Below are 24,108 nucleotides of genomic sequence, written 5' to 3' on the forward strand. Positions count from 1 at the left end.
TCCTGGTATCACGGAGTTACAAGCGATAAACGATTTTTGATGGTCACAAGTTTACTTCATTAGCGGTTTATTTTTTTGGATTATTAAAGAGTGTTTTTCACCAATCCCAGACGTTGTAAACAAACGAGCTACTTGGTGAGGCTTGGCCTCACAGATGCGCTCGTGCCTTAGATGGCAGGAAAAATCTTCACAATAGGCCTATTAACTAACCACCCGATTCACGTTGGCTGGGGGGAAGGGGGGCCATCAGACAATTGTGCCCAGTTAATCCGGCCCTTCCCCAAAAAAATCACACCTTCCCACCTCTGACAGCTTAAAAGAAGTCAAGAGGACTCCTTACTCACAGACCTATTCACAAACCTGCGGTTTTGAAATCCTATGCAGCTACAGGAGCTTCCAATCGCGAGGAAGCAATTTTGCATTGTAGACATAACTAACATGCAATAACGCCGCCAACAACAACCAAAACTAGGCTAATCATTGTCAACATGTAAATTAAATGTAACATTATTGTGAATCAAATTAAAATGTTCTCTTTTGCAAACGTAGGCATAGTAACAGAATAATTTAATAATGTTACAAAGATACTACATCAATCCGTATGTTTCATTGGGCTACTAGGCTATTTGTTTTGCCTTGATTCATTTAGGCTAGGCCTTTTTATTCAGGGGCCGTATTCACAAAGAATTTTAAGGCTAAAAGTAGCTCCTAACTGGCGAATTTAGGAGCAACTCCTAAAAATAATGGGCGTGCCACTCCTAACTTTAGGACTCCTAATTTTTTCACAAAAAGTAATTCACGAAGCATTTTAGACCTAAAAGTAGCACCTAAGTCTGGGACAGCTTAAGTCGAGAGGACTCCTAACTCACTAAGACCTATTCATAAACAGCTTTTTTGTGGCATTTTACGTTGCGATGTTTTGAAATAGCCTATGCACAACAGGAGCTTCCAATCGCGAGGGAACAATTTTGCATTCATAAAAGGGATGCAATAACACCACCAACAACAACCAAAACTACTCATTGTTAACATGTAAATGAAATGTAACGTTTCATTGTGAATCAAATTAAAATGTTCTCCTCTTTGCAAACGTAGCCTAGGGATATTTACTTAGGGGATAGGATACCCTACTTGTGTAGTGCACGCATTCTCCGACCTGTCACCTGTCAGTCATCATCGGAAGAGAGGTGTTTGGAATTCCCGCGTTACAATCGTCAGCCAATCAAGGTGGTCACTTCAGTCAAGCTCGTGCATGAGTAATGACGTCATCCATAGCCACGAAGACTCACTCCTAGTTTAGGAGTTGTCTGAAAGGCTTTGTGAATAACTTTTAAGAGAAAACTCCAATCTAAAATCTTTAAGTGCGATTTAGGAGTAGCCTACTCCTAGTAGTAAGATAAAAGCCTTTGTGAATAGCCTACGGCCCCAGTTATTCATCATCTTCCGTCCTTGTGTAGCGCACGCATTCTGAGACCTGTCACTCATCATCGTAAGGGAGGTGTTTGGAATCATGCCCGCGTTACAATCATCAGCCAATCAGCCAATCAAGGTGGTCACGCTTGCCCATTTACCCAAATTAATGGTCGAATATTACTGATGATCATTGTTATTTAAGAACATGCAGTGTGCGTAGGTACCAAAAACATCTTGCTCGTAAAAAAGCATCATAACGCACATTCTGGCGGGTCTGTTATTTACTGTAGGCTGCGCAAACCACATGCCTTTATTTTGGGCAAGCCTGCATTCATTCATTCATTCAACCTTTATTTATTCTCGGAGGGTCATTGAGGGAAGCCCTCATTTTCAATGAAGCCGAAATTACAGAAGCGAAGCAAAGCGCTCCACAAACAAGACAACATTCGAGGCCTTCTGTTGAAGAATTTTATATAAAGCCTGCGCTGACAGTAATCATCCTGCCCCTGATAGGCCTACCACAGCTGTGGATAGTGTGGAATGTTCAATTAATAACACAATCCAATGTGTGTCTCAATTGTCCCCCGCTGACCACCTCACACATTTCTCTAGATTTTGCAACGAACTTACATGACACAATGCCATAAAATATGCCAGTTTTAGGACACAGAATAATGTTTGTAATGATACCAGGTAGGCCAGGTATTGTCGAAGGTGCATGGTGAAGTGAAATTCTTACTTTGGAAAACAAACATTTGCCGATATCATCGCCGATCATCAGAATATTGCAACAGATTCTGTGTTCTGGACTGTAGGTAACTTGTTAAGCCAGTGGTTCTCAAACTTTTATTTCATTCCCCACTTTGATCAAAGGTCATGACTGATGATAGTGGAGATAACGTGTTATCCCGAGGCTTTTGCAAGTCAGCATCTTCGACGGTAGTCTATTAAAAATATAAGTTTTCGATGTCCCAAACGGAGAGCCATACTTTATTGTTTTTAACGATCTCTATGCTACTCACAAAAATGTAGGCATGGGGACATGATGAAGTAGGTTATCCAACTGTCGTGTGTTAAATTATTGTGATTACGAGCCAGTGGTTTTCAAACATTATGCGTGACTCGGACATCTAACTAAATGCAACAGGCTCATATCGTCCTCGCATTCGCAAAATGAGGACCAGTGTTTTGTCAAATTGCAAATAGCTATTCGTTTTAACTATTTTTGTATGATAGTATGAAGTGCTTTTTGTATAGGCTACTATCTTAATCTTGGAATATGGGGAGGGAAGTGGCGCGTCTGCAGTCAGCCAAATATGAATGTAATTCTGCGGCATAAAGCAGATGTAATTGTTTATTGTACAGAAAAATAAAAATGACATGTCAAGCAGTCAATCGACTACATTGCAGTCAAGAAGTAGGGCAAATTAATTTACGAAACCAAAACGTGGGTCATAAGCCTCTATTGCGTAGCCTGTTAAAGACGTCGCCAGATAGTATTAAATCGGCAACAACATTGTTTTCTGCAGAAGCCTACCCAAGGCTACAGATTAATTCTGAACAGTTATTTCTCTACTGGCTCAATTATCACACCACTGTTTTGATTTGCGTAGTTGCGTTAACCCCAACACTGACAATAATGTAGACAGCAAATTTCGATTTCGATTTTCGTGTAGTCAAGCCTTAAGCCATACCCAAGTAGCCTAAATCGAGGTAATGTTTAATTATGCATGATTTATTTTGTTATTGAATTCGTAGGCTGGGATTACTCTCGGCAATTATGTAAGGGACGGCAGGCAGAGCGATGTACAGTGGCAGAGCGACGCACAGTGGCTGAAAGTGGTACTAAAGCTTCACGCAGCTTCACGCCGCGTAATGCGCGAATGAAGTGGTCATTTGAAAGCGATGCCCACTGTACATCAGGGATTCCCAGGTACATGAGCTGCCACTAGCATACCTGCAAACTAGTCGCTTTTCGGCGAAAATCGCCGTTTTGAATCAAAATATGTCAGGAGGAGTTTTTTTTTTTCGGGGGGAGGGGGGGGGGGGGCCGCAACTTCCCATAGTCTGGAGTGAGACTACCATCGGTTTCATGCGAGATTGATAAGCAAGTGATTGGCCTCTCTTTGTGCTATTTTTGAAGACCTACCTATCAGTTGTTTCTTTATCTCTCTCACTTTCTGTTACGCATAGCCTACCTGCAGCAGCGATATGACCAAGGAAGTGTATCTCTGATTCACGTTCCCGCAGCTGGCCGTTTTTGATTGCTTTGCGAAACAAAACGAATCTGCACTGAGTGCGATTGCGAATTTAGCTTGGCTTAATAATATTATGTTGTCTTGGAAAGTTATTGCTTGTTCACGAGTTATTTCATTTAGCATGTTTTCCATGTGTCGATGATGGTTAGACATTTCTCCAGTTCTCAGGGAGCGCAGACCTTTCCAAGGCCAAATGTAGTTATTTGCAACAAATCTGAAAGTGGACCTAGCAAAATATTTTGACTTGCTCAGTGATAGGTGTTTAATTTGTTTGTTTTCTGTCTAGCATATAGATCATAATTCTTGATAATTAGCACGCAAACAAGCGAGACCTGGGCTTCTAGACTGACATAGCGCACCTATTGCTGAGACGGGCCCCTTTAGTTGGAATATGTGATCATTGCACCCTCAGTAGACACGAGAAGAGCAGAAAGACACCAACATAACATGAGGGATAGATATATTTCTTCACAAAAAAAGATATCAAATTATAATGGATTGAAAAGAGGTACTAATAAACCAGACATGCTAGAATAGAGACCAGAAAATGGACATCCACAGTCCCTTTCTATCAACACCAGTGATTTTTATAGATAAGGATAGGCTTTAAAACAGATTGTCAACATTTATGTTGTTTGGTCTGTTTTTGGCTAAATACATAAAGGCCAACGTGAGCAATGTTTTTTCCCTGGTTTGAGGTAGTACTCAGGATGGCAGGTCTGAAAATATCTTCTCCATCATCAAGTTATTCAATTAGGCTAAACATGGCCTTAACTCAAAACAGCTGGTAGGCCTACTGTTAGGACTATGTCATTTTAATGTTTAAAAGTGTCAAATGCAGCCATACTTAAATTCTGCTTACTGCACGTTTATTATAATATAATATGATAATATCCAATATTCATTATTGCAGGTCTACTTATGTGCATGTAATGGAAAAGTCGGTTATTCCCGATATCCCTTCATTTACGTGTTAAAATTTAAAATCTTTTTCAAATCTTCTGGGGGGAAATAACTCACTTTTTTCAGCCCCTCTGGGTTTGCAGGTATGCACTAGGGGGTACGCAGGATGAAAATGTATTAATTGATGAAAATGATTAATTGCTTAATAATGTAATTAATTCATAAATAATTTCGAATCGGGTTACAATGATATGGAAACGTGAAATTAAAGGAAATCATTTGTAAACTCTATAGCAGGCTATGTTTTCATTAAAAAAAATAAGCTACCCACAATGCATGTGATATCCTGTGGGCAGCCAGAATATCTGGTGCGTTAGTTTCTAATTAGCCCTTAGAACTCGATTGAAGTGCGTCAAAAAACACACCCTTTCCTCTCTGTTACATTGCTCAGAAACTGTTCATCGCAGCGAGAGAAGAGGAGACACAGGGCTATCCATTGGTACTACGTATATCAATCCTTCTGGCTTATAAAACCAAATGAAGAAACTGCAAAATTATATCATGTACAAAAACCAGCGCTGCACACCCATGACTCTCGTTTGAATTACTCATGGACCCGTGATCGGATAGCCGCGCATGTCAGATGAAAGAGGAGACATAGAGCTATCATTTGATACCAAGTACATCCTTCTGGGTTATAAAGCAGACGAAGTGACAGCAAAATAATAACTTCATATAGCTCGACTTACCCCACGTTTTTGTCTTTTTGTGGCAAAGCATGTTTATAATCCAACACTATTGTGTGTTTCTCTATGGCAAAGCATGTTCATAATCTGGTTTTGAGATCCAAGCAAATTCCTTCATGGCATCCAATTCAAGGCTCACATTGCATCCCAATTCGTTCAACAAAGAAACACTTTTTTGCCTTTACTTTGTTCATGGCAATGCAGTAAAAAGTTGTTGTAGAGAATCATTGAGTGCATACACCATAGGCACACACAGGCAAACACGCAAACTCAGGTGAAATCAGATCAGTTCGTGTCACAGATATGGAGCGCAGGAAGGTCATTTTTCATCACTAAATAAAAAAAATGGCATTTATACTTGGAAGGCACCCACCCCACCATGGCAATGATATTGCCAGATTCAGGACAGTGTGCTGTACACACAAATGAAAGGCAAGTCGAGCTGCCAGCTTGCAGTGGTGAGATATATGTCAAAATATAAGAATTTTTATAATACGCTTTTTGTATTTTTATTATTTAAAAATCAAAATTAAATCAATGCAAGTATTAATACATTATGTTGTGGTAGATTTGGGTAGCCTACTCTGCTGAAAAAAACAATATATAGCATGTGTGTATGGCACTTACAATGACCAGGATAAATGCTTCTAACTAAAGGTAGTGAAAATGCCCTAGGGTTCTAAGGGTGAAAGCGACCGAAGAGGAGAAGCGAGTGAAACAGAGCAGGAGACGGGTAACGATGGGATGGGGGGCAGAATGATGGAGGTGGAGTGCAGGGGGATAAAAGGAAGGACAAGACGGAAAAGACTGTGCGAAGAAAACAAAAGTAGCCTCTGATGGTGAGGCATATAGGCCTAGGCTTCACATGGATTGGAAGACAGACTGCCCAATGCCACAGTGCGTGGTTTGCTGTGAGATGCTATCTAACCAGTCTAATGTTCTCCACACTGTTTTTTTTAACGTGAGAGCGCATAGACCACTTGCACATTTTGATTTTGTTATTTGTTACATTGTAGGGCGGCTAATTAAGCATGATACCTTGAATGCGTCAATAGAATGTTTTACTTTTCGGATGGGGGTATGCGAGCCCAGTCAGGATCTAGAAGGTGGTCCGCGGGAAAACAATTTTGGGAACCGGAAATATCAGTTTTTCCTAATAGCCTACCCTGCTACGTATTGCTTAGATTTCGCTAACGAGTGTTGTAGGAGATATTGACGGCACAATAACTTTTACAAAAGACCAGAAAAACAATATTAAGGCATTTGAGGAATGGTCCGTGCGTTCTTCCTACATCTGACGGTAAGCTATTTTGTTGCTCTGATTGGTTAGGTCTATCCAATATCCAGTATCAGACTCATATTCTGACTAGAATTTGAGTATGACAACGTCAGGCTACATAATTACAGTAGTTGTAGTTGTACTTCTAACAGTGGATTGTGAGTTTTCTTTCCCACTGCGCGTAGCATAACTCGATGACTAGCCCAATTCGGCAAGGGAGTTACTCACCCTCATCACCAAAGAGGACTTGCTTTCAAAGCCTTTGATGGTTCGGAGTCCTTTTCACACGCTAGCTCCTTCATTGAAATCGGCCTTCACTCTGTCCTGATAACTCCACTTGGCCTCCTTGATGGTCTTCCGCAGGTTGTAAGCAGCGGTCTTGTAGTTACCGGAGTTAAGCCCTACATTGTAAGTGGTGGTGCGCAATGATAAAGCTTTACACACTACTTCGTCAACCCACGGTCTCTGGTTTGGGAAGGAAGGTCTTAATCATCACAGTTGGAAAGATGTTATTAGTTAGCAGATTGATGTAACTCAATGCTTACTTCTGTAAAGTCGCTGATGTCTGCTGTTGATGAATGGAACATCTCCCAGTCAATAATAAAATGAATAAAAGTAAAATAGGTTAAAATAAATCAAATACAGTTAAATAAAAAGAAAATTGAATAAAAGAAAAGAAAATAGAATAAAAAGGATCATTAAAAATCATAAGAGTACATAAAAAACATAATAAAAAGTCTTAACATACAATGCAGGTAGGTAGAATGAGATAAAAATATGATTAACAAAAATAAATAAATAGATATATAAATACTCGGTTTAGGAGAAAGCAACAGTGAATGGTTTTGAGGTGAGGCGTATAAATAGTTAGCCTGACGAGCCAGACCCACATTAAAATGTAGGGTCTGGGCACTCACCGTTCGCAGTTCTCAGTCCGAGGGGCGGGATAATCAGTTGTCTTTCAAATTCCCTCTGCACTCAATAGGACAGCGGCAGCGCTATGAGTCCCATGCGTTTCCCACCAGCGGAGCTAGTTGGCTAGTTCAAACGTTTGCCAACTTAATAAAAGCTTAACTCGTGTCACACTGTTCGCCAACAGCAACATCCATCTTATTTGTTTTCAAGTAGCAGGGAATTCAAGCCAAACCGTTGCAACTCTGCCATCAATCATTATGTTAAGCCCACCTAACGACTATATACACGATTTCATTGGCCTGATTGAGTTTCGATTTCTGGAGCTCACAAGCCAACGGAGAGTTGCTAGACTAGCCCTGCCAGCAAATGTAATTTGCTGCCGCTAGGGGCGCGTCTAGATTTCTAGGCTAATAAATAGCGGCAGTTGGGGCATATTTAATTTCAGTAGGGAGTTAATTCCAAAGCAGAACCACCTTGTGGCTGAATGCTGCTTCACCATGTTTGGTGAACTTAAACAGTATTTCTCCAGAGGAAGAGTTCAGGTGCTAAAAATGGTCTGTCTCCAGTCCAGACCTGTCAAATTGGGTGCATCATGGAAAGCAAAACATGATTAAAAAGACCCTAGACTTTTGAGCAGCTGAACTCCTATATCGGGCAGAAATGTTTCAAATCCAAATGGACTGATAATAGTCAGGCAGTATTTTGGTCTTAACAACTTAAATCTATTGAATTATCAGTTATCAATTACAGTTGCATGCAGATCTGGACAGTGGAATAAAATTACTTTTGCCCCTCCTGGATGGAACGAAAGTGACATGAATGCGGGCCAAAAGTTCAGTGTCAATTTTTTATAACACATCATGATTGTTCCTGTGAAAATATGTTCTTCTAGATAGAATAGGCTTCTGTCTCTTGAGGTTATGGAAATATGATGGACCATGGATGATTTTGCTTTTACAAAAATTAGAGATGCACTGATAAGGAATTTTAGGGCCAATAACGATAACCGATATTTATTGATTTGTTGTGGCCGATACCGATACGATAACCGATAATATTACTCTTGAAAAAAAAAATATGAAAAGTGATTTGGGGAAAGCATTTAATAAGCATAATTTTATTGCAGTAATTTTACCTACCATAATAGTTTACCAACTCATAATAGTCCTCAATAGTACGGCAGTCAACAACATAACAGTAGCCTAGCCCTACAGTATGTGTGGCTCCTTTAAGTGAACCTGACGTCAGTGAATTGCGAGTGAGTGGCTAGAGAGTTTGAATCGTTTTCATTTAGGACTAAACGCTCATAAACTGCTCAGCTTGGAATAAGCTACAGTATAGCGACCAAATCAGAGTTTGTGAGGGAAACGTAGGTTTAGTTTCAACTGCAGGTAACTGAATAAAGCTGCAACTCCTCAGACTGTATCTTATGTCCGTCTACTCTGTTGCGCACAACCTGCTGCAGCAGAAATGAAAGGCGTTAGCCCTGAAGGTTTTAATAACATATTATGATGACCTGTTTGGTTAGCCTATTTCTAGGTAATAATACAAAACCCAAACTAAAGTAATGCAAATATAATACTAAAACACAACTTATAACTAGGCCTACTTATGTACTCGTCCCACTAACGAGTTTGTTTATTTGTTTCCCCGACCAGCGTGGTAAAGTGCAAACACATCAGCACAAGACGGCTCTAGATAGGGCTGAGCTCCGCTCTGGTAAGGTTAAATGGCGGATCATTCACGAGAGGATTTTGAGATGCACAGATTCCCAAATGAACGCATATCCACAGATTTTGTTAGAGTGGTGAAATACATTCATACCGCTGACATTATATTGAGGAAAAAGTATAGCCAACCAAACTCAAGTATCTCAGTGTAGCCAGACGGACCTTACGTAGGCCTAAATTAGGACTTTAAAAAATAGCGGCGCAAATTATCGGCCAGAATTCTGTTATCAGACCGATAATAGTATTTAAATTTTTTCACTTATCGGCTAATAATATATCGGCCGCCGATATATCGTGCATCCCTAACAAAAATAGAACTAGCAGTAGGTCTTCGCATTTTATCATGCCCCCATCATAAATCTTGGTGGAGGTGGAGGGAAGGTACATGAAAGCTTTAACAAAGTTGACTGATTTTAATTTGATATGCATCCTTTATAGTGTAAATAAGAGAGTATGATGTTGCTAAATGTAATACAGTACGTATAACCCTGTACCATGTTTTTGAGTGTAATGAGGGTGTTCTGAATTGCATGTAAAAATGATTTGCTGATTCTATTTCATATTTGTGCCCTGTCAATTGCAGGCCAGCCCTATGAGTTTGTGCCATTGGACTGGTTGAAGAAATGGCTTGATGACTCAGTCACCACTAAGGCAATTGAAAATGGCCAATTCCTGTGCTCTCATGGGAAGCTTCACCCTGATAAAATCGGCGAGGCCAAACGGATCTCCTTCAAAGCAGCCAGCCTCCTTTTTAGCCGATATGGAGGAGGCCCCAGACTAGACAGTAAGTGAACTGTCCATTCCACAGTTATTTTTCACTAAAACATCTTTAGTTTTTTCTCCATCCCTCTTGTTTTTGGTGCCATTTCTGCTACAAGAGTTTACATTACATCCACCCTGATTGGTGTAGTGCTGGTGTACATGTATTTGCAATGGCCCCAGTTTTCTGGAAGAATCACTTTGGACAGAATTGCAGGATTCATCCAATGAAAGGTTCTAGTTAGGCAGTATTGCTGCTTAAAATGGTCATTGGAAGCCATTTCAAACCAATTACTGCACTGAATTTCTATTAGCTTCATGGATACATCTTCATGCTGCAACATTTAAATAATTAAACACTGTGGATTATTTGCAGCCTTTCTTTATCTGTGGTTATTTAAGATATTACAAGGTAACTAAAAGTTAATTTGCTGGCTCATCTAAACCTATTTAAATTGACTTTTAGGTAGCTTACTAACAACTTAACAAACTTGTAGTTGCATCTGGGCCATGATGACAAAGACTGTGACGAAATATAACTGACACTTTAGTCAACAAATAAAAATGAGACGAAAATGTTAGGGAGGGACGAATAGAAAAGAGATCCAATCAGAACTACTTTTTTTGTGGGACAAGGTTGATCTATGCAGAAGCAGCAGAGCCATTTTAAAAAGCCGCGGCAAATGCAGGCGCAACAGCTAGCCTAAACAAACGCAGCAGCAGTTACAAAAGAGGAACAAAGATGAGTTTGCAGAACTTCGCACAGTTTCGAGGATGTTTTCACAACAGTTAGGCTGTTTACATTATATGCACAGTTTTAATTACACAGCTGTGGCTGATTTCAGATGACTTCTCTCATTAATCGCATTTCATACTGACATTTCACCCAGTGCGCTCTGGCTATCGTGACTAAAGCAGGCAGACAAGAAAGCACTGCTTTAAATGAAACATTTAGCCTACGTTTTAAGTCCAGACCAATACTATTGACAAGGAGCATCAATCTACTATTTCTGCATTATGGAATTTCCGTTGCCTACCTTAGCAGTTCTCACATCTAAAGTAGCACCTCAATGCAAAACAATCCGGGGGTAGGTCTACGAGTTAGCACACCTCTTGATGATAATAATGCTAGCCGCCAGCCTTGTCAATGTTAACTTTGCTAACGTTTTGCAGAGCCTACACTAACTAACAGACAAACTCCCTTAATAAATTGACTACATTTGTTGCACACTTAAAACAAATGTCTTCAAAACATTTTCTTATGTTGAAGGTGGTTACATTTATTTACAGTCCAATAACTTCACAAACAACATTTCCGTTAGGCTATGCTGGTTAGCACTCTGGACTTGTAACCGGAGGGTTGCCTGTTCGAACCCCGACCAGTGGGCCGCGGCTGAAGTGCCCTTGAGCAAGGCACCTAACCCCTCACTGCTCCCCGAGCGCCGCCGTTGAAGCAGGCAGCTCACTGCGCCGGGATTAGTGTGTGCTTCACCTCACTGTGTGTTCACTGTATGCAGTGTGTTTCACTAATTCACCGATTGGGTTAAATGCAGAGACCAAATTTCCCTCACGGGATCAAAAAATTATATATACTTATACTTATGCTGCTTTTCTTGTCTCATTTGTTTACCGTTTTGAACTGCTCTATTTCTTATCCTGGACTGCCACCTACTGGATAGAAAAGGCAACAACCTAGTAATTGTGTGAATTAAAATCTACAACATGTTTGAATGGCCAAAAAAAGGATGTATCATAAGGGGTATTCCAAACATGACCTTGGTGTTAGGGTAGCCTATTCTGCACATGTCATTGACAGTGAGTGGTAACTTCAGTCATTTGCATTTATCATGCTAAAACTACGCTGCATTTATCATGCACTACGCTGATGCCTGAGCCAAAGGGAAAATTATAATAAAAAAGAGAGACTTTGAACTTTAGTCTATAATGTTGCTAAATAGTAAAAATGGATGCATGCGATTAATTTAAAATAATTAATCACAGAGTATGTAATTAATTAGATTTTTTTTTAACCGATTGATGGCCCTAATTTCAATAATATTGTACTTCATCTTGAAAGAATGTCATATCCATTGCATACCATTCAGGGAGAATGCATATCTTTTTCAGGGAGCATGTCTATTTTTCAGGGAGAGCAGTCCTTATGCTTATGTCATGTGGTGATTCTTTTGTGAAAAAGCCACGGTCAGTGTTTTTGACATTAAGAATAAAATAAAATACATGTTTTGTATAACAACCATTAAATCTATCTCTGTATTGCATATTAAAACCTTAATACCATTCCATAACAGACTGATGGATACTTCCAATGACCGGAAATTCTACTAAGCTAAACTAAAATCTGCTAATATTTAGTCGACTAATACTAGACTAAGACTAAAAGATTTCAGATGACTAAAATATGACTGGTGTGTTATTCAAAAGACTTAAGACTAAATCTTAAAATTGCTGTCAAAATCAACACTGGTACTTACCCAGGGAGTAATCTCTGCAAGGGCTCCACACACCTTTGAATTGTTTTCCATGGTGGCCTACTGAAACTTCTATTCTGCTCAAAAAGCTTCATAGTTCTGACTTATTACAGATGTCAATATTTTTTTTGTATTTATTTATTTATTTATTTTTTTTTATATTTTTTTTTTTATCCCGAGATTCCAGATTTATTGACAAATTAGACTTTCTAACTTTCTAGGGGTGTAAAGGTAGACATATTCGTACAGAACCATTTAGGTACAGGACGTTAGGTTCAATACAGATGTGTACTATACTGTATGCAGTCTTTAATAGGTTACGCTACAGTAGCCCCCCCCTCCTCCTGTAGTCTACATCAATTATATGCAACATATCATGAAGCACCATAGTGATGCTATACACTGTTTGAAAGCTGAGAATCAGGAATCGATACAATGTGTTTTATGCATTACTGCATTCAATTAATATCACTATGTATCATATCAAAATGCTATAAAATGCCCCCTCCACCCCCTCGTAAATCTGTGCCTCTGTATCTTTTAGTCTGGGTTACACAAGGATGGCAGTATCCAGACCCATCATATATGGTCTTGAAATGTCGGTAAGAATCCATAGTAATGGAATATTCATGTTGTTTTATTCATAATAGGAATGAATTTCCCCTTGGGGATCAATTAAGTATCTATCTATCTATCTATCTATCTATCTATCTATCTATCTATATCTGTCTATCTATCTGGTAGATGTATAATCCTGCTTGTAAGCAAAGAATTACAACACCAAATCAGAGAAAGTTGGGCGTTGTGTAAAATGCAAATAATAACAGAATGTGATAATCTGCAAATCTCGTAAACGCATATTTAGCTGCAAAAAGAACACAAACATATCAAATGTTAAAAATGACATCTATGACTATTTCATGGGAGAGGCAGAGTCTCTTAGAAGTAAAGATGTAGGGGTATTCATCACTCTGTAAACCTATGCAGACAAATGATGGAACAATGTAATATTAATGCTTCTCTACATGAAATTGTGGAGTATTTGGGGATTTCATCATACGGTACAGTGGCATACAGTTCATAATATCAATAAAATATTCAGAGAATCCAGATAAATCTTTGTAAACAAGGGATGGAGCTGATAAACAATATTGGATTGCCATGGTGTTTTGGACCTCAGATGGCCCTGCATTAAAACCTGTTTCTGTAAAGAAATCATTATATAGGCTCAAATCTTCCGATAACCATTGTCTATGAGCACAGTTTGGTACTCAATTCAGAAATGCTAGTGTAAACTTTACCATGCAAAAGCTAAATACAGAAATACCACTGTTTTATCTGGGCCTGAGCTTGTTTACAGTGGGCATCGCTTTCAAATGACCACTTCATTCGCGCATTACGTGGCGTGAAGCTGCGTGAAGCTTTAGTACCACTTTCAGCCACTGTGCGTCGCTCTGCCACTCTACATCGCTCTGCCTGCCGTCCATTCTGAAGCAGGATCTACCATTAAACATAATTGTTGCCGAGAGTAATCCCAGCCTACGAATTCAATAACAAAATAAATCATGCATAATTAAACATTACCTCGATTTAGGCTACTTGGGTATGGCTTAAGGCTTGACTACACGGTGGTAACGAAAATCGAAATCGAAATTTGCTGTCTACATTATTGTCAGTGTTGGGGTTAACGCACTGCAAAACAGTGGTGTGATAATTGAGCCAGTAGAGAAATAACTGTTCAGAATTAATCTGTAGCCTTGGGTAGGCTTCTGCAGAAAACAATGTTGTTGCCGATTTAATACTATCTGGCGACGTTTTTAACAGGCTACGCAATAGAGGCTTAGACAACTATGACCCACGTTTTGGTTTCGTAAATTAATTTGCCCTACTTCTTGACTGCAATGTAGTCAATTGACTGCTTGACATGTCATTTTTATTTTTCTGTACAATAAACAAATACATCTGCTTTATGCCGCAAAATTACATTCATATTTGGAACTTACATAGTCCAATGCATCGTTCCACTACGTTAGTGTTTCCCAAAACCATAGTAGCAACGAACGTTCGCAACCACTTTCGTAAAGTTGTGTAGTTACAACTACACCTCTCGACCTGTGGTAGAATGCTAGAAGCGTAGTTCCAGGGATCTTCATGTCAAAGACGTCACTGACGCCAGTTATTTGTTTGCAAATTAATAATTATAAATATATTTAGGTTTCTAATTGATATTTACACTTCTAACCACCATACATCCATATTTTAAAATGCCCAAGGCAGAAAATACATAAATTAAAAGTCAATTTCAAAAGTCAAAAGTCAATCACGTAAGTAAAAGTCACACACTTGCAGATAATAATAAGGTGGTGCGCACTTTTTGACGAGTCAGCTGAGAATATGTAGCCTTTGATTTTCATGGGGGGGGGGGGCCTTGTTAGTTTACGCAAACCAAGCCAAGAAGGCTGATTCTGATTTTGATAATATGATCTGCACAAAAGATAAACTTAGGTAAACAACGATGTCAATATTGTTGTCAACGTCTTAACCCAGATTCAAACTCTTGGACAGGGGACTGGTAACTGCTGTGCAACGGCGGCTGTCATCTGCCGGCCTTAACGCAATGCGCCACAGAAGTATGTGCAGGTGCCCGTTCACGTGCTACTAAACGTCATTAACCACCTTAGTCCAGACTACTGAAGTTTGGAAACTATCATGGTCCAAACTTACAGTACTATGTAAGTACGGCAGTTTTGGGAAACAGTCGTAACTTACATGTTGGTTAGTTGAACGATGCATCCTGTTAGTAAAAAGCTAACCTCCGTAGTTGTACGAGAAACGCCCCCCAGATCAGCTTGTAGGCCATTAGCAATCTGTTTATTTTATTTTATGAAGCCTACACAGTATATCACATGCCACATTCTCACTTTCAATAGACAGATGCAATAGCCATTGGTCAAGTATTGAGTATAAAGCAATAGCCTACCCTATACAAAAAGTACTTCATACTATCATAAAAATTCGTTAAAACGAATAGCATTTTGCAACTTGACAAAACACTGGATTAAATATCGTAGGCACAGGAGAAAACTTGTACATCCATTGGCCCGTGGGGAGATCACATACCAGTTGCCTCACCCTTCAGTATGACTTGTTCGGCTGTGAGCTTGTTTCGCCAAAAAAAAAAAAAAAACTATTGCAGATATCAATGCGTCTTTGTTCATGGGTTTGGCCTCACAGCAGAGGCTTAGACAACTATGACCCACGTTTTGGTTTCATAATTTGCACTACTTATTGACTGCAATGTAGTCAATTGACTGCTTGACAGGTTATTTTTATTTTTCTGTACAATACACAAATACATCTGCTTTATTTCGCAGAATTATGCACTTGGATAGCCTATAGAACGTGCACATTTTGGAGAGAACGCACGCAAGAATCTGTAGGCTATTTGTGGCTGGTTACCAGCAAACAATGTTTAATGCATTAACTCAAGACGTCAAACATTTTCTAAACAATACAAACAGAAAGGATGCAGCAGGCAGCAAATGTAGAAGAGTCATTTCCAGTGGAAGAACAAAATGCTGAATGAAGCCCAAATTTATGAAGGCATATCTGGCAAGTTGTTAATTTTTGAAGACGTAAATGGTTGGGCTATAGGCCTAGTTTGCAAGAAGGAGACATAAAGCGTGAGCAGGCCACACTATCCACAGCTGTGGTAGCGGGGGTAGGAGGATTACTGTTAGCGCAGGATTTATATAAAATTCTTCAACAGAAGGCCTGCCTCGAATGCAGGCTTGTGGTTTGCGCAGCCTACAGTAAGTAGGTCTAGTGAGTTAGGAGTCCTCTAGACTTCTTTTCAGCTATCTCAGAGGTGGAAAGTTGCGTTCGTTGGGGGCAGGGCCGGGTTAACAATTCATAGACCCTTGGGAACAAATGTCTGATGGCCCCCCCCTGCCCCCCAGCCAACGTGAATCGGGCGGTCAGTTAATAGGCCTATCGTGAAGATTTGTATTGCCATTTAAGGCACGAGCGCATCTGTGAGGCCAAGCCTCACCAAGTAGCCCGTTTGTTTACAACTAACATTTAATTAAACTGCTTATACAGTGGGTCCCAGTTAAAAATTGACACTTCATTCACGATCATGGTGAATGGTGAAATGTAAGTACAACTGCAGCCGCTTGGGGGCAGCATAGTCCGCTGTGGAGTTCCACGGTCGAACCAGACGGCGCATTCGACAGCAAGGGCTGTGATTGGCCGAGTTTTCAGTGCGTTTCTCTGTGTTTTTAGCAGCCCCTGCAACATGCTAGTCCACTGTAGCCTAAGCCTTGTACATAATGTTAAACATAGTTTTGGATTCAGTGGCAAGATTTCTTGATTGTACAGTGTCTGTCTCTCAGTAATGTTTTAAAATGAGAGCTTCGTCAGCTGGCAGTAGGCTACTTTGTTGGTAGTCATGAGAAGTTCGCTTGCTAACAGAACATAAATATGCTGCCCAGAAACCTTGTGAATAGTTCTGATTTCTTTTACTACACTAACGAGGTTGAAATATAGACTTTGCCTACAGCATCTCCTTAACAGTAATGTTAACAAAATGACAGCATTAATATGACAAAGAAAAACGAATTCGGTCACTCAAGACTGTGCCACAGCAACCAGTGTAGGCTACAGTCCTACCCAATAGGCCTACTCGAAGCAGATAGCGTTGTCTGATGGTCGAGTGGGTTAATGCACGTGTTTCCAGAACAGGTCTGCAACTTTCAGGTAGTTCTGAGTTTGAATCTAGGCAGGAGCAGAGCCATATAAAGGCCTAGGCCTATTGTTATCATTTTTTGCAAGGTGTTGCTCCTGGCAATACTTGTTTATAAGACGTTTGGTGATTAATTGATAGCTGTTTTTGGGACACGTTAAACGTTCTTTATAATGAGCGCATCCGGGGAGTAAAACGACTGTTACGCGCTGTTACAACTGTAGGCTACAATGATTGCAATACAAAAATATGCGCGTGTTAGTTTAGTTAGTTTTGTGATGTTTTGCACTTTTGCCTCATGTGTTTTCAGGTTTGAGGGCTTTTTTGGCAAGATTGACCTTGGTTAGACTCTGCATATGTTATTTCTCCGTATGGAAAATAAAGTCAATTTTCGACACACGTCTGTTATTAGTTCAATAACAAGTGTTGCTTGTTAAAACATGTGACTAGTGAAACTCAAATGATTTTAGAAATATTTAGCCAAAGCCAAAAAGTGTTAGAGAGAAGGAGAGACGCCGGTGCAGCTCAGATGTCTTCTTAATTTTCTTTTATTCTTTAGTAAAAGGTGCAGAACATTATTAAACTTTGACTAACGTTTCGATGTTCGTTAGTCAAAAACATCGACACATCGAAATGTTAGTCAAAGTTTAATAATGCTCTGCACCTTTTACTGAAGAATAAAGAAAGTTAAGAAGACATCTGAGCTGCACCGGCGTCTCTCCTCTCTAAAATATCTGTCCTGGCCTGGTTGCAACGGATTGTGGCCAAACGACAGAAGCGCGGAGAACCCTCCTTTGTCTACCAAAAAGTGTTACTTTGTGCCCCGCGCTCCCCCACTGCTTGTGAAAGAAGGGGATGGGGGAGGGGGGCTTAACGTGAAAAAGCTTAATGTCACAAAACGGCAACGAGTCGTTTTAGGCTACAGGCCTTCATAATGGTAGGCTACAGGAAGTGGGGGGAGGGTATGGGATGACCAGAGCCGTCATCTATCGTCTTTCCAGGCACACAGCTCGTTATATAGCCTATCGACTGCCTTAACAGATAGGCTTTGCTCTTGGGTTTGGCCTTACAGCGAACTCAATGCTCTTGTTGCTTGCAGTTAAATAAAGCGATGCAGATTACATTATTTATTTCTGATTAATTGCGTCTTTTGATGTATTTTGCAACATTTGCTTGTTAGGCTGGGCTACTGTCAATGTCCTGTACAGGTCAATGTTCAACAATTGCTGGTGTAGGCCTAGGCTATTAATCAATTAGGGACTGTTCGTTATTTATTTAATTAAGGGGCTACCGGAGGAGTTTTGGGAGTGTTAATCAAAAAAGACGTGACCCTCCCTCGCCAGCAAGAATTTTTTCTATGACCCTCCAAAGTGATTGAGAAAAAACGCATGACCCTCCCCAGTCCCAACAATTTATTGATGCCTTAGGCTACTGGGTCAATTTGGGAGCTTGCATGCTACGACTCCTTCCTTGAAATGCCTTGAAAAGGCTGTCGTTTGCACAATTTCACAAATAATCACCGGGCCCGAAACAAACCTGTCAACTTTTCCCGGGTTTATCGCGTATTTTAACTTTTTCCTCGCTGTCTTAGGAGGAGCTGCAGGGCCGTCGCAAGGGGATGCGAGGCCCTGTGCGAACTTGACAGATGCAAGGCCCTTTTCACTTACGTGCATGAAATCATGCGATAGCTTACTTTACACATAGCCAAGGCTACCGTCGGTGTATTTTAATAGTAGCCTAGTCTAATAAGCTACACCAGCTTGCCTTTAAGAGGGGAAATTCAATTGTATAGCCTATAACATTAGCTGAGTCAAATATTTGGCCATATGGTGTTTATCATAGGCTACATCACAAAACCAAATAGTGTAACAAAGGCGAACACTTTAACAGGGGGAATTAATTGGGCATGAATCATTGTGCTGAACGGTATTTGTCAATGAGCAGAAACACACACGACATTCAAACTATTGATAAGATGTATAAAATGTATAAATAAATGACACTGACTCGCCATATCCTGAAAAAAAAAACATTTTCTTGCTTTGCCGCAAACTCAGCAATGAAATCATAGGCCAGTTTGCAGGTAGCCTAACGTCTTTTTCATAGAATGGAGAGCCCAGTCTCTCCTGTGACATGAGGTGCGCAAATAGTTTTTAATAGCCTGTTCAACTTCGAAAAGCTTCGTTCACCCGATGCCAGTCACTGATCGCAATTTCAAAGTTCGGAAAGCTTCATCTTTTTAAGTTTTAAGTGCAGTGGCCCCTATCTGCCCCCTTTGGAATTATATCTCGAGCCTATTATAAGGTCCAGTGCGTTATGTCCTGGGATTCGGATGTGCTCAAAAAGAAAAGAAAAAACACTTTTTTATAGATGGTTATGAGGAGCAATGTGAGAGAGAAATTTGATGATCATTGATCGTTGTTTTGGGACGTTAAGCCTTTTCCATAGGCGTCAGTGAAGGAGATTGAAGAATGACCATTGTTTTGTACGAAAATATTTCTTAACTACAAAAACTCAGTGTCTAAAAACTCAGTGTCATTCAGACTCAACCCTCTTGTTGTTTTATTATCTTTTTCGTTGTCGTTTGAACGTTGGCAAGCAGGAATGTTGCGGTTGCAATTTAAGTGAAATTTCTACAGTAGGCCTACAACATGCTGTTAGGCTGGGCTACTGTCAATGTACTTGTACAGGTAAATGTTCAACAATTGCTGGTGTACAGGTTATATAATCAATTAGCTAAATCATTTGCTGTCAGCTGTTTAAACATTTTTTCGTGCTACATTCAAACGCAAAAGGTGCTTTGATATATTTTTCGTTTGAACGTCGGCAAGCAGGCATGCTTTGGTTGCAATGAATGAGGATAATTGCTTTTTTTTGCATTATTTTGAATATGACTCGCTCCAGTCTCAACAGCACGTACTTTTTCCACACGCTAAGTTCTAACACACATAGGCCTATCCCCTCTTGCTTTCTCTCTCTCCATCCCTGCACACGGTGCTTTCTTAAAGGAGCTGCACCATTTTACAACAATTGCATCTACATTTTCATATTAGAATGTTTTGTCAAGTGTAAGCTTAAACTACCGTGATCAATTTAAGTTCCCGTGCCCCCGCTGCGTCATGGAAGCAGTAAGTCAGTCGCATCAAAAATAGTAGTGGCACCCAAGTGACACCTTGTGGTTGTTTGTGTCAACTGCAGTTTGTGCCATTTCTGCTGAGAAAATGGGGTGCGTGATTCATGAAGGAACCCGTCCAAACACAACGGGGACCCACTGTAGGCTATGCCGAAATAGTTTCAACATTTTGAATATCAGTGTCAGGTGAATTAGGAAATGCCTTATGGCTGAAAGCTTCTTGGGATCCCCCCTGTCAAGCAATAACCATACAAAAAGTTAAAAACAGATGACATGATATACATCACTGACATAATGCGCAAATAATATAGCCTAGATATTCCAATATATTCGAATACATGTGTTTATTTTAGAGGGGATATTCGAATGTCATTTTTGAGCAATTTTGACAGCCCTAGTCCACTGTAGGCTACGCCAATCGTCTATTAACACCTTCCACTAACCCCGGTGAGTGGGGGTCGCTATAATGCGTGTGAAATAGCACCATTGAGTATCCTATGCGAAATAGCCTTAAAATCGTTCCTGTGTTGTGTGCCTTCTGGTTTCTCCACCTACTGGTTTCCTTGCGCGTGCATGCGCTGCAGCAGTTGTCAGACATTCACAAACAAGTTGTTTTAGGCGGTTTGAAGTCGCTTTTCATACGCCATGAGCGCTCGGCTACATTACAGCCACTCGGACAAAAGACATGTAAAAAATATATGTTTTGAAAACTAGCATGAAACTGAATTCGATCCCGCAAAAGCAACACACGCGTGACTCTCTCCATCCTGATTCCCTACTCTTTGAGCCAACTAATATGTTACGCGAATCAATTAACTATTGTAGGCTACCATTAATTAATAACGTAGGCAACACCCAGGTAACATGTTGTCCAGGCTATCTGAAACAAGGGGTTGCCTCTCATCTACAACAACTGGTTACGTTGGGCTGCTACAGTCGTCAGTGCAATGTGCACAGTAGGCCTATGCTACTCTCTGTGGTTGATCAACTAAAAATAAAAGATGTATTTGGTGATGACGTTATTGTAGGCCTAGTAGACCTAAATTCCGAGAAATTAAATGGTACGAGAAACGATCTACATAGCGCACCAGACCGCGATGTCTTCAAGGGTTGAATGAAGGGAGTTTGCAAAAATTAGTGTATTTTTCAAGTCAATAAACATTCTTAATTTTCGAATGTCTTCGTCAGGGAACATCTGACTTTTAAAAACCATAGGCCTGGTAGTCGCTCAGACAAGGAGTTATAAGATAAAGGCAATACCATTTGTGTCACCTAATGCAGTTCAGTGAATTAGCAAGATACCATCAGAAGGCAACAATCATAAAGCACAGTGCCGCGCGCTCTCTCCCCTGCGCATGAAGCTGTCTGCGTGTTGTAGGCTAGATTTGCGTGAGTTCTTTCTATCTGCTTACTTTTGTGAGTTGCGACCACCTAGGCTATGTTATAGACGTTCTATGAGGTACCAGTGTTTAGCTGTGTCACAAAACAATAAGCTTTGTCAGACTACTTTTAAAATGATATTCAGGGATATATACATTTTAAACATTCGGGGCTGAAGACCCGACAAAGCCTTGCGTTAATTCTTCAGGTGGGAAGTGTCAGGAATTTTCATACGAGAGACGCTCTCATTGGTGGTTAGTATAGGAAGTAGGGAATTGACAGCAACATATCCAATCACATTATGAGAGATGCTGAATTTAACATAAACTGTGATGTTTGATTTTAAATGAATGTAAATTTAGCCGGGATTGTAAGCTGTCACACGTGGGTGCTCGATGTTTTCAGTGGGTGCCCGAGAGACGGAGCATCCACGGTATCGGCGCCTATGACAAGCGTATCTCGCGGTTGCATCCATTACAAACAAACATGCAATGTGAACGTCTGGGATTGGGAAGAGCACTAAATGCTCTACTGAATAAGCACGAAGTCAAACCTTTAAATGAAAAACACTCTTTAATAATCAAAAAAATAAACCACTAATGAAGTAAACTTGTGACCATCAAAAATCGTTTATCGCCTGTAACTCCGTGATAACAGGACGTAACAGGAAGGCATTTGGCTGAGCAACGGAGGTTAATATGCTCTATATTTTGTCCAAATGATGTCTGTCTATCATCGTTGCACTCGGAGAAAACCAGAATGTTTAATTTGTCCTGCGTTTCTTCCACGGCTGCAAACGGGATTCACTCGCAGTTAACCAAATATTTCTTTATTAGGGCAGGGCAGGCATATTTCTGGCTATTAAATTATTTCTAAACCAGTCTGCTAAAGTCTGTAGTGAAGTCTGTGTAGGGTTTTCCAGCTCCATTTCTTTTTACGACACACCCTGCTCACTTGAGCCATCTACCGGTTGTTTGGGTTGTTGCAGCGTCACACTGGGAAAATACAAATTAAAGTCGCGTGATACCGCGTGATCCCACGCGCGGACCGCGAGTGAAGCTGTCCAAGTCGAAGCACTGCCCACTGTAGTTATTGCAAACTACTACTTATCTGTTCTTTCTCAATGAGTTTTTATGTTTACTAATAATTAAAGCTGGAACCACCATTGTGTTTTCATTGTGCGACATTCTTATGGATGTCAGGAAAATGTATTTGATACAAGTAGGTAAAGTAGGAGAGAGGCCGCACTATGCATATATACACTTTTATTTGCACAGACGTGTTTCGTCGCGTGCCTTCAGTAGGTTCATTATCATCAATTGATCAAGTTCAGATAAATTATATAACATGATGTGCATGTAAAAAAAAACGTAAAGTTTAAGGTTCCATGTCAGGTTTAACAGTCACTGTTGTTGGTGGCATGCTTAGTCAAATGAGTCACGGTTTTAATGTGCTATGCTTCTCCCCTAACGTTAGTTATATCCTCATCATTCTTGAGCTGTAAGGGACAACTGTAGCCTAGCTAAAACCCAAATAAGTGCAAGATATGCTTGTCTATTTCAATGAAATCAGTACTCATATAGTATCTCGTTTCCCAGCTTCTAATACAGACCCATGTGAACCATATTTATAACTTTTTGTTAGTGAAAGACTTTGACACTGTAAGTGACTAGGCCTATGGCTGTCTATGGAAAACATGAATAGATAATTCTTAATGGATCAAATATCATTTGAAAGAGCCATTTCTAATATTTAAACTGAAAAAAAAACTTGTAATTGACACTTAGCACATTGTCATTAGCTTTTTAGTTATTCTTGGTTATTTGAAATGTTTCTCAAATTGCCCTTTTGTCTTGGAATTGACCTATCGCAAGCCCCGCCCATCGAACGTGGATGAGCCAATGGCAGTCCAGTAGCTCCGCACATGTAGATAAAGTCCGACAGCTTCACCTTATGGCTCCATAGAAATGCATTGGAAGCCGTGATTTTTTTCCGGTTTTATGGGATTGTATAGTGATATAAATGGAAAAGGGACGACCAAACGACATGTGTGGGATTAACGCAACACTGATACACAGAATAATGGCTTTCAATCTTGATTATGCTTTTTTGTTATTATGTTAAATTAGATTAAATTATCTCCTCCCAGCTCTCCCCTATTTTAAGCAAAGAGTTAAACTTACTCCTTAGCAAACCACAATGAAACAGTGCTCCACCACTCTATGGATTAAGCCAAACAGTTAACTCAATGTAAGTAAGATAAAGATCGTTTATTGTTCTCAGCACTGCCAGCATTATGTATAAAATGATTGTCACATAGAGGAGACTCGTAAACAACTAAGGTTAGCATAGTTAGCTA

General features: G+C 40.0%; 1 protein-coding gene across 7 annotated transcripts in view; it reads left to right on the forward strand.

The window, feature by feature from the left end:
- Positions 1-24,108, forward strand: part of usp48 (ubiquitin specific peptidase 48) — a 228,428-nt gene that overhangs the window by 106,899 nt on the left and 97,421 nt on the right. For 6 of the 7 annotated variants that reach the window (XR_006031174.1, XM_042088884.1, XM_042088885.1 and 3 more), the window contains exon 13: positions 9,828-10,028. Coding sequence is in view for 6 of the 7 variants with exons in the window: in XM_042088884.1 (XP_041944818.1) it covers positions 9,828-10,028 (201 nt within the window). In the remaining variant the exon portion in view is untranslated. Of the gene's footprint in view, positions 1-9,827; positions 10,029-24,108 lie in introns of those variants that run through there. The other variant, XM_042088890.1, reaches the window with a different exon arrangement.

Source organism: Alosa sapidissima, chromosome 4 (assembly GCF_018492685.1).
Source record: "Alosa sapidissima isolate fAloSap1 chromosome 4, fAloSap1.pri, whole genome shotgun sequence".
NCBI classification, from domain to species: Eukaryota; Metazoa; Chordata; class Actinopteri; order Clupeiformes; family Clupeidae; genus Alosa; species Alosa sapidissima.